Source organism: Quercus suber, unplaced genomic scaffold (genome assembly GCF_002906115.3).
Source record: "Quercus suber isolate HL8 unplaced genomic scaffold, Cork oak 2.0 scaffold_466, whole genome shotgun sequence".
In the NCBI taxonomy this organism is placed as follows: Eukaryota; Viridiplantae; Streptophyta; class Magnoliopsida; order Fagales; family Fagaceae; genus Quercus; species Quercus suber.
The window spans coordinates 448047-461752 of NW_027069917.1; the positions used below are offsets into that span (position 1 = coordinate 448047).

The 13706-nt window shown below is 31.4% G+C and overlaps 1 protein-coding gene across 1 annotated transcript; it reads left to right on the plus strand.

Moving 5' to 3' along the window:
• Positions 1-11834: 11834 nt before the first annotated feature.
• On the plus strand, positions 11835-13008 carry LOC112012867 (uncharacterized). Its single transcript, XM_024045243.2, has 2 exons — positions 11835-11864; positions 12388-13008. The coding sequence occupies exons 1-2, from the start codon at positions 11835-11837 to the stop codon at positions 13006-13008; spliced, it is 651 nt and encodes a 216-aa protein (XP_023901011.2).
• The last annotated feature ends 698 nt before the right edge of the window (positions 13009-13706 follow it).

Here is a 13706-nt window from a genome sequence, read left to right on the forward strand (position 1 = left end):
TTTTTTTTCCTTGGTACTTCTTCAGATAAATCTCTCTACCTCTGACTTCAGTGGTGGTTATAGTGTTATATATAGGATTTGCTTTACTTGTTTAGTCGAAAGTTAGTAGATTAGAAAGAATCATTTACTTCTAGCTTTCTTAACCAAAAAAAAAAAAAAAATTCCATGATAATAAAGTAGTCACATGCACTACTGCATATCCTTGGTGCAATTGTCACTCCATAAATATAAGTACTTGTGGAATGTAAAAAATTAGGACCTTGGTTCAAATCTCTAAGAAAAAACTTAAAAAAAGTAGTCACATGCATATGCAGGGTGAGTAAAGCCCACAAATACAAAACAATAGATTGAAAGGAATCTTTCCCAATAGTAAAGAGTACATGACACTGAATGGGCTCCATACATGGAGAAAATACACTATGCATGTTTCCTCCCTCTCACATAGAGGTGGACCCCACAATCATCATGTGAGTAAAGCACACAAGGACAAAACAATTGATTGAAGGGAATCTTTTCCAACAGTAAAGAGCACATGCATGCCACTCAGGTGGGCTCCATACATGGAGAAAATACACCATGCATGTTTCCTCCCTTTCACATTGAGGTGGACCCCAACACCATGCATGGTTGTGGGGTCCTCCTCCATGTGAGAGGGGAGGAAACATGTATCTGATGTGTAGTTGTGGAGTATACCTCTATGTGAGAGGAAAGAAATATGCATTTGATACATAGTACCTCTTCCCATACGTCCATATCAAGAAACAAAAAAAAAAATTATGTCCATAGAAAATTAAATGGCACCAAAGGTGATTTGACCTATGGGGGTAGGTGTGACAGATACTTGTCGTTTAGCAACTATGTTTTATTGGCTTGAAAGTGACTTCTTCTTCTTCTTCTCTTTTTTAATTACCTTTTTTGAAATATGAAAATGTTGTCACTGTGTTTATCAATTTATGACTATGACTTAACCTACCACTCCATCTCCATGGTCAAGATAGGTTAAGCATGCGGCTTATGGTCAAGTAGCTAGCCAGCGGCTTAGACTTAGCCTTAGCCAATAGCCAATCCTTACCTTTTAATTTAGGGGTGACAATAGAGCAGGGTAGGACGGGTTGGATCATAGGTGCCTTGTTCCCTCCTTATCTACCTTTTGAGTAGGGAAAACTCACATGAGACTGGAGTAGGGTAGGTTGGGATCAGGGCGAGGTTTTGATGCCATCCATAATTAACGTGCATAATTGTATGGTACAACATATACACAATGGATTATAAATTGGGAAACATTCACCTTCAAACTCCAAACGGGGAGGAAAATTCCTTCAATCCATTTACACAAATATTAACACTAAACCAGTTTGGAGGAATCTTTTTCAACCCACTATATGGCAATTTATAAAATTATCCATGTGTATAATTTAAAAAAGTCATGTGACTAAAATTACATATGATGTTCTCTTCAATGGCTATATAATGGATTGGAGGAAGATAGTTATAAATCAGTTTAGAGCTAAACATTTTCCTTTAAATAATAGACACAGATGGTCTTATGAGTTGACACATGATGTGTTGAAAGAGATTCTTCCAAATCAATTTGGAAGAAAAAATTGTCCTTACAAATCATTTGCCTGGATGGATTAGATTAGGTTGAGTTTAAGGATTTTTTTAACCCAACCCAACCCATTACATGTTTTGTGCTTAGAACAAAACTTGAGTTTCTAACAAATATTTGAACTTTTTTTCAACAAATTATTGAATTTCACATAATATGCCTAAATTCTATTCCAAATTTTCAAATTCATCATGTCTAATTCTCAAAATACCAAAATAGATCAAAATAATAAAATAAAATAAAATAAAATAATAGTAATATATATATATACGGTGTGTCGAGTTGGGTAAGATGAATTGAAACCCGAAGCTCAAAATAATATTCCAAGCCACCAATACACAAAAAACCAACTCAGGGCATCGGGTTGAATTGAGTTAGTTTCATTAGGTTTGTGGGTTGGATACACACCCTTATTTGCCTGTGATGAAGAATTATTATGAAACATACAAAATTCACTTTTAATATAAGGCAATTGTGTAGTCCTCATTAGTTTAAAATATAGTAGAGTTCCAACTTAATGTTTCATGAAAAGGACTTTGCCCCTTTTTTTATTTTGGTCAAGTAGCTAGCCAGCGGCTTAGACTTAGCCTTAGCCAATAGCCAATCCTTACCTTTTAATTTAGGGGTGACAATAGAGCAGGGTAGGACGGGTTGGATCATAGGTGCCTTGTTCCCTCCTTATCTACCTTTTGAGTAGGGAAAACTCACATGAGACTGGAGTAGGGTAGGTTGGGATCGGGGCGAGGTTTTGATGCCATCCATAATTAACGTGCATAATTGTACGGTACAACATATACACAATGGATTATAAATTGGGAAACATTCACCTTCAAACTCCAAACAGGGAGGAAAATTCCTTCAATCCATTTACACAAATATTAACACTAAACCAGTTTGGAGGAATCTTTTTCAACCCACTATATGGCAATTTATAAAATTATCCATGTGTATAATTTAAAAAAGTCATGTGACTAAAATTACATATGATGTTCTCTTCAATGGCTATATAATGGATTGGAGGAAGATAGTTATAAATCAGTTTAGAGCTAAACATTTTCCTTTAAATAATAGACACAGATGGTCTTATGAGTTGACACATAATGTGTTGAAAGAGATTCTTCCAAATCAATTGGGAAGAAAAAATTGTCCTTACAAATCACTTGCCTGGATGGATTAGATTAGGTTGAGTTTAAGGATTTTTTAACCCAACGCAACCCATTACATGTTTTGTGCTTAGAACAAAACTTGAGTTTCTAACAAATATTTGAACTTTTTTTCAATAAATTATTGAATTTCACATAATATGCCTAAATTCTATTCCAAACTTTCAAATTCATCATGTCTAATTCTCAAAATACCAAAATAGATCAAAATAATAAAATAAAATAAAATAAAATAATAGTAATATATATATACGGTGTGTCGAGTTGGGTAAGATGAATTGAAACCCGAAGCTCAAAATAATATTCCAAGCCACCAATACACAAAAAACCAACTCAAGGCATCGGGTTGAATTGAGTTAGTTTCATTAGGTTTGTGGGTTGGATACACACCCTTATTTGCCTGTGATGAAGAATTATTATGAAACATACAAAATTCACTTTTAATATAAGGCAATTGTGTAGTCCTCATTAGTTTAAAATATAGTAGAGTTCCAACTTAATGTTTCATGAAAAGGACTTTGCCCCTTTTTTTATTATTTTTGGTTAGCTTAATAATTTTTTTATAATTATGTCAAAGCCCACACTAATTGACCTTAACACCCTCATCATTTCATTATAGTGGTGGAAGGACATTACAACCTTGAATACTTAGGGGACAAAACTTAGGTACAGTATTTTAGGTGTTGTTCCTTAGATTTCTCTTTTAAAATTTGGTCATGTGGCTACTTAACTAAAGAATACACTTCCATCACATGAGAAAAAATCCAAATGGCTGAATTTTAAGAATGGAATCTAAGGAATAACACCTAAGTACTGTACCTAAGTCTTGCCCATACTTAAGGGTGAGAAATTGCAATCCATCATTTTGTTATTTTATTATTATTTATTTTCTAGCCCTTACTATTGCTGAGTGGCACTTGCTTTGCTACAAATTAGTTCATGTATGTCCCTAAGTAATAATAATTAAAAAATGAATAAAAAGAAGTTCATTTCCCTAAGATTGGCACCATTTGCATTTTTGGTTGAGGTGAAAAGGAGGGAAGAAAAATGAGAAAAATGGTTGTGTTTCCACTGTTTAGTTTTCAATTCCTTGTCTTTTTCATCCTCAATTAAATACACATAGTTGAAAATTTTAAAAAAAAAATTTATATAATCTCAATCAAATAGAGCCTCAAATAAAGTAGTTAGTATGGAAAGAAAGAGAACAAAATAAAAAATAAAAAACTAAAGAAAGAAAGTATAGCACGTGGCCAGGTCAGTCACTCAGTTGTTGACTTGAAAGTTTGCCCTAGAGTTTAGTTCTCTAGTTCATCATTCTAGCCCAACTTTTCATATTTTGATTTACTATGGTATGGAATGCTAAGCATTGTTCAACACTTTATTTTGCTTACCACTATCGATATGGTTAATTATTATTACGTACTTAGACTTATATACATACTAACTAACCACACGCACTTTGCATGTATGATGAGTTTCTTTTTTTTTCTTTTTTTTTTGTGCCAAAATTTTCTCTTTTATTTCTGAAAAAATTTTGACACTAAAAAGAAAAGGCAACTAAAAGTCATATACAACAATCAAAATCATATGAACAGTAAAATGATAAATAAATAAAAAAGCACTAAAAGAACTACCTTGTAGGAAATGACTACTCCATCCTGAAAGAAGATAAGAAAGAAGTTTTTTTTTTTTTTTTTTTTTAAGATTAAACCAAGGTGTAGGGAATTAACATGAAATTCCCAAATCTGTGAGAAACAAAATAGAGAAAATACACACCAAAGAAAAATAATCACACGCACAAGACAATATTTACGTGATTTGGCAATTTGTCTACGTCCACAGAGTTACAGAAATTTCACTATTGTCAGGGAAAAAATACAAAGTGCGGTGGTACAGTTTTTCTCTCTCTCAAAAACAACATCAAGAAACCCTAATCACCAAAACAACGGTTTCTACATCATGTGCATAGGATTCACAATGGGCTACAAAACAGGCCAAAAAAAATTTCCTAGGGGCAAGCCTCTGCTCCATGGACTAAGTTTTAGAAAATCTCCCATTAAAAACCACGCAACATTATTTCGGGTCAGGTCATCATCCAAATTAAACACAACTAGGCTCCACAAAACCCCATAATTAGGCTCCACAAAGCCCAACACAAGGAAAAGATGTATTAATTTATGTTCAATTTTAGTAATTGACTTGTAGTACAGAAGGAATAAAGAAAGATGAAGGTGTCTAATTTTAAGAGATATAGATAAGTATCTAAAATTTAGGAGTGTTTAAATTAGTACTTTTACATATCTAACTTTATTATTTAAATTTTATAAACATATGAATTTGAAATTATTTTACTATGTAAAATAATACTCAAAAACAATCATTTTATTAGTAGTATAGATATTTTTTCCCTTTCATTAAAAAAAAAAAAAAAAAAAAATAGGAAATGACTACTCCATCCTGAAAGAAGAAAAGAAAGAAGTTTTTTTTTTTTTTTTTTTTTAAGATTAAACCAAGGTGTAGGGAATTAACATGAAATTCCCAAATCTGTGAGAAACAAAATAGAGAAAATACACACCAAAGAAAAATAATCACACGCACAAGACAGTATTTACGTGATTTGGCAATTTGTCTACGTCCACAGAGTTACAGAAATTTCACTATTGTCAGGGAAAAAATACAAAGTGTGGTGGTACAGTTTTTCTCTCTCTCAAAAACAACATCAAGAAACCCTAATCACCAAAACAACGGTTTCTACATCATGTGCATAGGATTCACAATGGGCTACAAAACAGGCCAAAAAAATTTTCCTAGGGGCAAGCCTTTGCTCCATGGACTAAGTTTTAGAAAATCTCCCATTAAAAACCACGCAACATTATTTCGGGTCAGGTCATCATCCGAATTAAACACAACTAGACTCCACAAAACCCCATAACTAGGCTCCACAAAGCCCAACACAAGGAAGAGATGCATTAATTTATGTTCAATTTTAGTAATTGACTTGTAGTACAGAAGGAATAAAGAAAGATGAAGGTGTCTAATTTTAAGAGATATAGATAAGTATCTAAAATTTAGGAGTGTTTAAATTAGTACTTTTACATATCTAACTTTATTATTTAAATTTTATAAACATATGAATTTGAAATTATTTTACTATGTAAAATAATACTCAAAAACAATCATTTTATTAGTAGTATAGATATTTTTTTCCCTTTCATTAAAAAAAAGAAAGATGCAAGGCATCAATGACTCCAACGAAGCAGGAAGAAGAGTTAAAAAATAGGACACTTTCAAAGAAAATAGTATACTAAAGAAATTCTGACCCTTTAGTGACACCACGTGATTCAGAATATAGACATCATATGTGGTTGAGTGTTGAGAACAGGGCTTTGGATTAAGACGATGATGCAAATGGCACTGCTGATGAGACATTTTAAAATTATATCCAAAATAATATATAAAACGAATGAAATTATTTGCTGCAATGTGAATGCGGTCGGTCACCAATGCAAGAGGGTTGCAGGCAAGCCACAAACTCACCAGCTAAATAATTATTGGGGAAGTCGGCTCAGACCCAGATTGACAATGCTATAACCAAAACTACTTACGACCCATGAAAAGACACACAAAAACCATTGTTTTCATGCATCTTTGATTTAGTCATGGTTTTACTACATACGTCATTCAAACAGAAGTTTTCTCCTATAATTTCTTAGCTGTGTCACCAAATTGTTTCTGCCACAAAATTTGGCTCTCATGCGCTTCAATGCACGCATAAATCTGCACCCCACTCATGACCCTCCATCTTTCAGTATCTTTTCTGGACAAAAAAATTCTAGAAAGTGGATGTTCCACTCCAGAGCATCGAATTTCTTAATCCTATTGAATTCTATGACTCAGTCTCAATAAATGGAACCAAGAAAAGTCTCAAAAGGAATTGATTTGTTTCACGAGTAGCATTCCAGTATGCAATTTCGATTGTTTATAAGATGAGATCTCTTTATTTAGTAAATTTTGAATTGAAATCATTTCTGCCATTATCTTTATACTGCCTCTTTTCATTATTCCAAAATTAGATTTGAAAAGAAAAGGGACCACTTGCGAGGGGTGGGGTTTCCAAAGAAGAGGTTTCAAGTATATTCTCAATCAAAAAATAAATATTTAGCTTTTTTTTTTTTTTTAATCCTACCAACCTCTGTTTTCAAGATTGTAACGACTCAAATCCAAAATCCCCCTAAAAATCCACTTTTTTCAGTTTTCAAAATTATATTGATCATTTCTTTCAAAATTATCAATGTGAAACAAATTTGAAGGCAAGTGCAACAGGTTAGTCTCCTTTCAATTTAGTTTGCAATGCAATTTCTACATTGACTTTTGTATATTTAGTTTAAATATTAAGGCCACATGGTGATCTTCTCCCAACATGTTTTATGTTTTGTTTCTAGATAGATTATGTTATGATACCTTTAAACAAAATTGACATCATCAACCTTGTCATCATAAAAGAAAATTCATCTAAAGAGTACATCTAGATTGTTTCCATTGATGGTTATGATTTTTGATTCTTGAGTTTTGTTTATTATCCAAAAGTAGTATAACCTATGGTGGTGTATTAGAAGAGTGAAAATAATTGTTTGATTTTTTTTACCTTTATCTTTAAGTCACATTTCTTTTAATTATAAATTTTTTTTCTTTTTTTTTAGAAGAATTTTTTTCTTTAAAATAAACAGCATTAACTTTTTTTTCCTAATAAGGACATAACTCTATTTCCATTGTCATTTTTGTTTTCTAATTAAAAGCTCCCTTTTTAGATTGATAACAAACCTATAATTAATTGGAAAAGATTTTATTAAAAAATGATAAATAAATTGAATATATTTGATGCGCAACATATGAGAATCTTGGTGAGTGGTTAATATATTTTGGATCTCATTATTAATATTTTTTTTAGTGACAAGGTTCTTGGCCAGATCTCATTATTAGTAAATAGAAATTTTGTAAGAAAGAAAAAACTGTTTGCTTTGCTTCATCATAAATTTTTTTTTTTTTTTTTTTTAGAATAGACATCATAATTTTTTATAGTTACTTTAATATTTTTATTAAAAAAAAAAAACATCCAACACACGGGCTATTAGCTAGTATAGATAAAATTAGATCACAATAATGAATATATAATTTTATAATTTTTGAGAATTTTATAAAATAGCAATGCTGTCCAATTTTGGGGGCGATTTTTTTACAAGGCGTGGAAGATTAATAATTTAATATTGCTATTTTATACCATACTTTGGAATCTAACAAATTTGGGAAATTGAGAGATATCATGATATTTCAAACTCCAAAAAAAAAAAAAAAATAAATAAAAAATAAAAAAAAATTTAAACTCTAATGATATTAATCAACCAAAGACCCATAACCCATAATTTTAATAACTTCAAAGAATTATATATATATAGCCAAAATTGAGATTGCATTTCAATTAGAGTCGAATTTTACACCTTATGTTCTATCTATGTTTTTTTAAATTTTTATGTCAAGTGAGTTAATTATGTATAGAAAACAAGAAGTCCAATATTATTGTTCTAAGAACAATAATTGATAGATAAATAATCTTCAAATAAGCATTTTAATAATAACATTTCATAAGTATTAGATTTACCATAAAATTAGAGAACAGTTGAGAGATATTATCTCAATGATGCTTTAAGGTTATCTCATAACAAGATAAATAATTTACCATTAATTCATGAGTTTTTAGACGGTGGAGTTGAGGCGTGGACCATGTCACGATACATACAAATTTTGAATGTATGCGTAATTCAGTTGAGGCTCATTGCTTGTGCTGCACCACAAGGGTAATACCACTAGAACTGACAAAAATGTAGTTGGGTTGTTGTATTCGGGTGCGTCATGCACCCGAATACAAAGTTTACAACAGTGAGACTCTTGGGATACCACCAACTTATTCAGAGTGCATAACAGTTAGGATTTCAAAACTTCATCAGCATCCTATAAATGAAAAAGCAATGGACTAAGAAACTTGATAGAATAATAACAGGCCGAGAGCAGTTTAACCTTTGAAAAATGAGAAAGAAAGAAAAGAAAATCTTACTCGCATAAGAAACTGAAAGCATCTGCCTCATCAATAAAAAGCAATAAACCTTTATTCGCTTTTTTAGCCGAATCAAATATCTGGTGAATTTTGGTAACGGCCTGTGCAGTGTGCACCCAGTGGCACAACATCTCCTCCCTTCATCATGGCAAAATCCAAAACATGTATGAGAAGACTCAAGGGTCAACGATAGCAACAAGAAAATAAAATCATTTTTCTCAGCCATTGAAGCGATTCCCCTCAAAAATCAAACGTAAAAGGGTTGTAAACAACACCACAAATCTATTGTATAGGTCCTTAAAAGTAAAATTATATAAAATATTTACCCTATCAGTGCTTCTTATCTGAGAAGATGTCACCAAATCTACTTAACTTTAATGTCATTGTGAACTATAAAATATCTATATCACAAATAACCCCACATAACCTTCGCTCCTTCTCTATAAACATGGGGGAAGATCATCAGAGAGAATCAAACAACTTATCCAATTTCAAGTATAAATTAACATCATGATATGATCAATATCGAACACCTTGACTTGAGAATCACAAAATTTGGGTTCAATAAATCTAAGAATAAGGCTACGGCCATAACAATTTTATAATAATTTCATAACAAATTCTAAGTAATAAGCTATTATTGGTTCTAATTTTAATTTGGGCCCAATACGTACTAACAACATTTTTTTATCTACTAGTAACAACTTGTTATATAAAATTTATTATGAAAATGTTGTGAATGTAACATTACCCCAAAAAAAATTATGGCCCCCCTAAACATAATCTTATAACCCCTTTTAAAAAAAAAAGCTCAAATAACAACAATAAAATTAGATATCAGCAAAACTAACCCAAACAACAAGTAANTCATCTCTCTCTCTCTCTCTCTCTCTCTCTCTCTCTCTCTCTCTCTCTCTCTCTCTCTCTCTCTCTCTCTCTCTCTCTCCATTTTTTTCTCTATCATCATTTCAGACTCTCTCTTACTTTATTACTCCCATCTCAACATTCTTAGTTTTCACTTTATCTCTTCTCAATGCCTTCTTTTCTTTTTCTTTTTTTCTTTTTTGTCAATAGAGTGATAGTGTAATACTTCAAGCATTTTCTTCTTCTTCTTTTTTTTTTTTTTATGTCGATACATTCAAGTTCTCTATTTATTAGATTTTATATAATTTAAGTTTCTTAATGATCAGTAGGTTTCAGTTAGATTAACCGGTAAAGTTTTTTATGTTTAAATAAGAAATCTAGGATTCAATTCTGAATTACACTAAAAGTAGATTGGTGTCTTGGTCTGATGATAAAGAGTTATAATCAGGAGTGGATATTATACATTAAAACTATCTCAAAAATAAGAGTTTTTTAATAACCACCCTAAAAAAAAATTCCTAAAACCGCCACTGATGGGCAACGACGAGATTGACAACCCACAACAAACCTAACCACATTATGCAAATCTCAATTCCCACCTAAGGTAAGCCCCCTAAGAAAAATTGACAAAACTCAATCCATTGTATCCAAACATTGACTACAATGGCACTCAAACCTAGCCCAACCATAGTGAGAAGAACCTATCCCTAACACAAATTCTACCTTGCCATTGTTGGTCTCTTCGGGCTCTTCAAGTGAGCCTCGAGTGAGAGATAGGTAAAGTCTCAAGTTGGTTTATTATTTCACAAAAGCAAGGTTCTCCTTTGCTTGAGAGAGTCTTCTTTTCACTTAAGTTTGCTTCACATTCACTTGTGAAGTTATCCATAACGTAGTTTTTCAACTAGCTTCAAGACACTTTTTACCTAACTTTTTTCAATCAATGAATTTCATCAAAAATTGAACAGTGATTATAACCAAAATTTTGGAATGAGTCAACATTAAAAAATAAAAATAATAATGTTAATTTCATATTTTTAATTATTATGAAAGTTTACTTCATATCCAATGCACCTAAAAAAACATAAACATAAACATGTATATATATATATATATATATAAGTTTATTTGTTTGTTTATGTTTATATTTGTGTGTCCTATGAAACTCTTATTTTTATGACAATAATGCACCTAAAAAAACATAAACATAAACATGTATATATATATATATATATATAAGTTTATTTGTTTGTTTATGTTTATATTTGTGTGTCCTATGAAACTCTTATTTTTATGACAACTAAAAAAGATCTAGGAAGATTATGATTTGTTACATCTAAAAGACAAACAAAATGTTCGTATTTGAAATTATGAGTTCGAGATAGTTCAAATTTTTTATGTGGGTATTTTACTAGATTAGCATTTAAAGTTGCAATTAATGAGATTATTTATGGTAATCTGATTCTCGTTGAATTAAGTAATTTAAATGCTTTTATTTTGTTTTTCTCTCAAAAAATAGAAATAACTTGACTAAATCCTTGTAGAAAACGTAATCAAAATACATGCACATGATAAAGTAATTTTGTTTAATTATTTAAGTTTATTTGTATTATTTTCTTTAGGAATGTTTTCTATATGTTATTTTTTCTTGTATAACTCTAACGGCATTATATATATTAAAAGTCAATATCTGTAACCATTTTTACATTTTGAGATTAAATCCTATCCAAATGAATTCTTCTTGACATTTTGTCTCTGTTAAGTGTCTACTTACATTATCGCTAACTACTGGATTTTAACAACGTACATTAATCATGTAGCAGTCTAGATATTGCAAATTTCAGCTCCCAGAAAAGAAAATGAAATTTTCAAGTTTATATATCAAATGAATTTTGCTAAAAACCCCATTCCAATTAAAGTTGAGAAAAAAATATAGATGAAGTTGGTCGAAGGATTTGTGGTGTTAAAAATATTTATTAAAACAATATCGTTTATTATTAATCAAAATATATATTATTATCTACTCATTTCACAACTTCATTATTTTTAATTTTACATATTTCTAATACTAACATTATTTGAGATAGCACACATGGATTTCACCACATTTCCAAATAGGCACGTATTAATCCAATTGATGAAACTTCTCTCATTACGGGTGTAGTTAATATCAAATGTAAACTTGCGAATGATGAGTTTGATAAAGAATACTCTAAAGTTTCACACATTCGTGGGAAATGATGTTTATGTTTATGCGTATGTATCTATTTATGTTTTCATGGGTATGTTTATGTTATGCTTTGCATGTGAAATAAATTTTCATAATAATAAAAATCATGAATTAACTTAGAGATAAGATTTTTATAAAATAGGTGAAACTAAAAAGTTGTCACATAGAGAATAAAATTATATAAAAAATAATTATAAGCTCATAGAATGTATTTTTAATTTTTTTATAAGAGTATTTTCAAATTTAATTTAGCATATTATGGATCAATTAATAAATATATAAAAGTATAAACCTTAGTCATAGTGGCCTAAGGTTCTGTGATGTATTTGACTTCAAGCACCTGTTCGGATGGCTACTGGAGAATGGGAAGCCCATTGAACTCTTTGCTATCCAAGTTTGGTGTATTTGGCATCAGAGGAATCAATCCCGCCTTCATCAAGCTTGTTGTCTCACAAAGGACCTGAAGCAAGAAGCCCAGGAGCGTTGGGTTGAAATCAGGTCTGTCACTCCTCTGCCAAACCCGACCAGAACAGAGCCCACGCTAAATTGGTCAGCCCCACCACGGAATAAATATAAGATCAATTATGATGGAGCAATCTCTAATGCAGAAAACAAGGCTGGGATTGGGGTGGTTGTTCGGGACTGCAATGGTGAGGTATTGGCATCCTTAATTCAGCAATTGGAGCAAGCATATCAACCTGTGGAAGTGGAAGCAATCGCAGCATGCAGAGCAGTGGAGTTTGGCAGCGAGATTGGAGTGGACTGTGCTATTGTGGAGGGTGATTCAGAAGTGTTAGTGAAGGCTTTGCGGAACAATGACAATGGATTGATTCATTTTGCACCATTGATTAATGATATCTCTTTATTTTCGGGTTTGTTTTCAGAATTGTCATACTCTCACATTAGGAGAGATGACAACAAAGTTGCTCATAGTTTAGCTAGGCTAGCTGTGATGACACCAGGTTGTACCGTGTGGATGGAGGATGTCCCATCTCGCACCTTACCCTTTGTTCAGGCTGATTTGGCCGTGCCATGATGTTAATCAATAAACGTCTTCTTTCTCAAAAAAAGGTTCTGTGATGTATTTCTTTGGAATTCTCTTTCTTTAGCCTTCCACATCATCAAAAATTTGCATTTAAATCAAAGTATTAATTTATGTGTTAATAGATGAAATCGAAAAATTGTTGACTTTTTGGTTGACCACTCCTTACTGTCTCATGTAAATCTTTACAAATTATATCATGTAGTAAAAATACAATAACTATTGTTACAGCGTTTATAGGTAGTTACAGATTTTGCAACGTTACATATTTTGTTAAATAAAAACAAAAACAAAATTTTCAATTATTTCATCTCCCATTTGTTGGTACCTTCTTCTCCATCAATCCCTTTGTACCTTATTTACTGAAACAAGTTTTGGCTTTTTTTGACAAATTAGTTAGGAAGAAAGTTTTTCAATTTTCTACAAGAAATACCACCAAAGCAAGTTGAGAGATCAGATAGCCTAATTGATATTCTTCTCTCATGCTTTTATAATTTTTTTTTTTTTTTTTTTTGGTCTGCGTCTACTTAATTAAACTCTATAATTAATAGAAAAAGAAGAAGAAATAGAGCAACTTAAAGGAAACTCACATCTACCACATCATCCTTGTAGTGCTTTGATCTCTAATTGTAAGTCTCACCTTCAACTTTTTGAGGAAACCTACATCCACCACATCTTCCACGAATGGAAGC

Bases quoted from the DNA above. Each gene is read 5' to 3' on its own strand.
- LOC112012867 (XM_024045243.2), top strand. From the start codon at position 11,835: ATGGATTTCACCACATTTCCAAATAGGCAC. The intron at 11,865-12,387 runs GTATTAATCCAA...ATTTGGCATCAG, and splicing joins CCACATTTCCAAATAGGCAC to AGGAATCAATCCCGCCTTCA.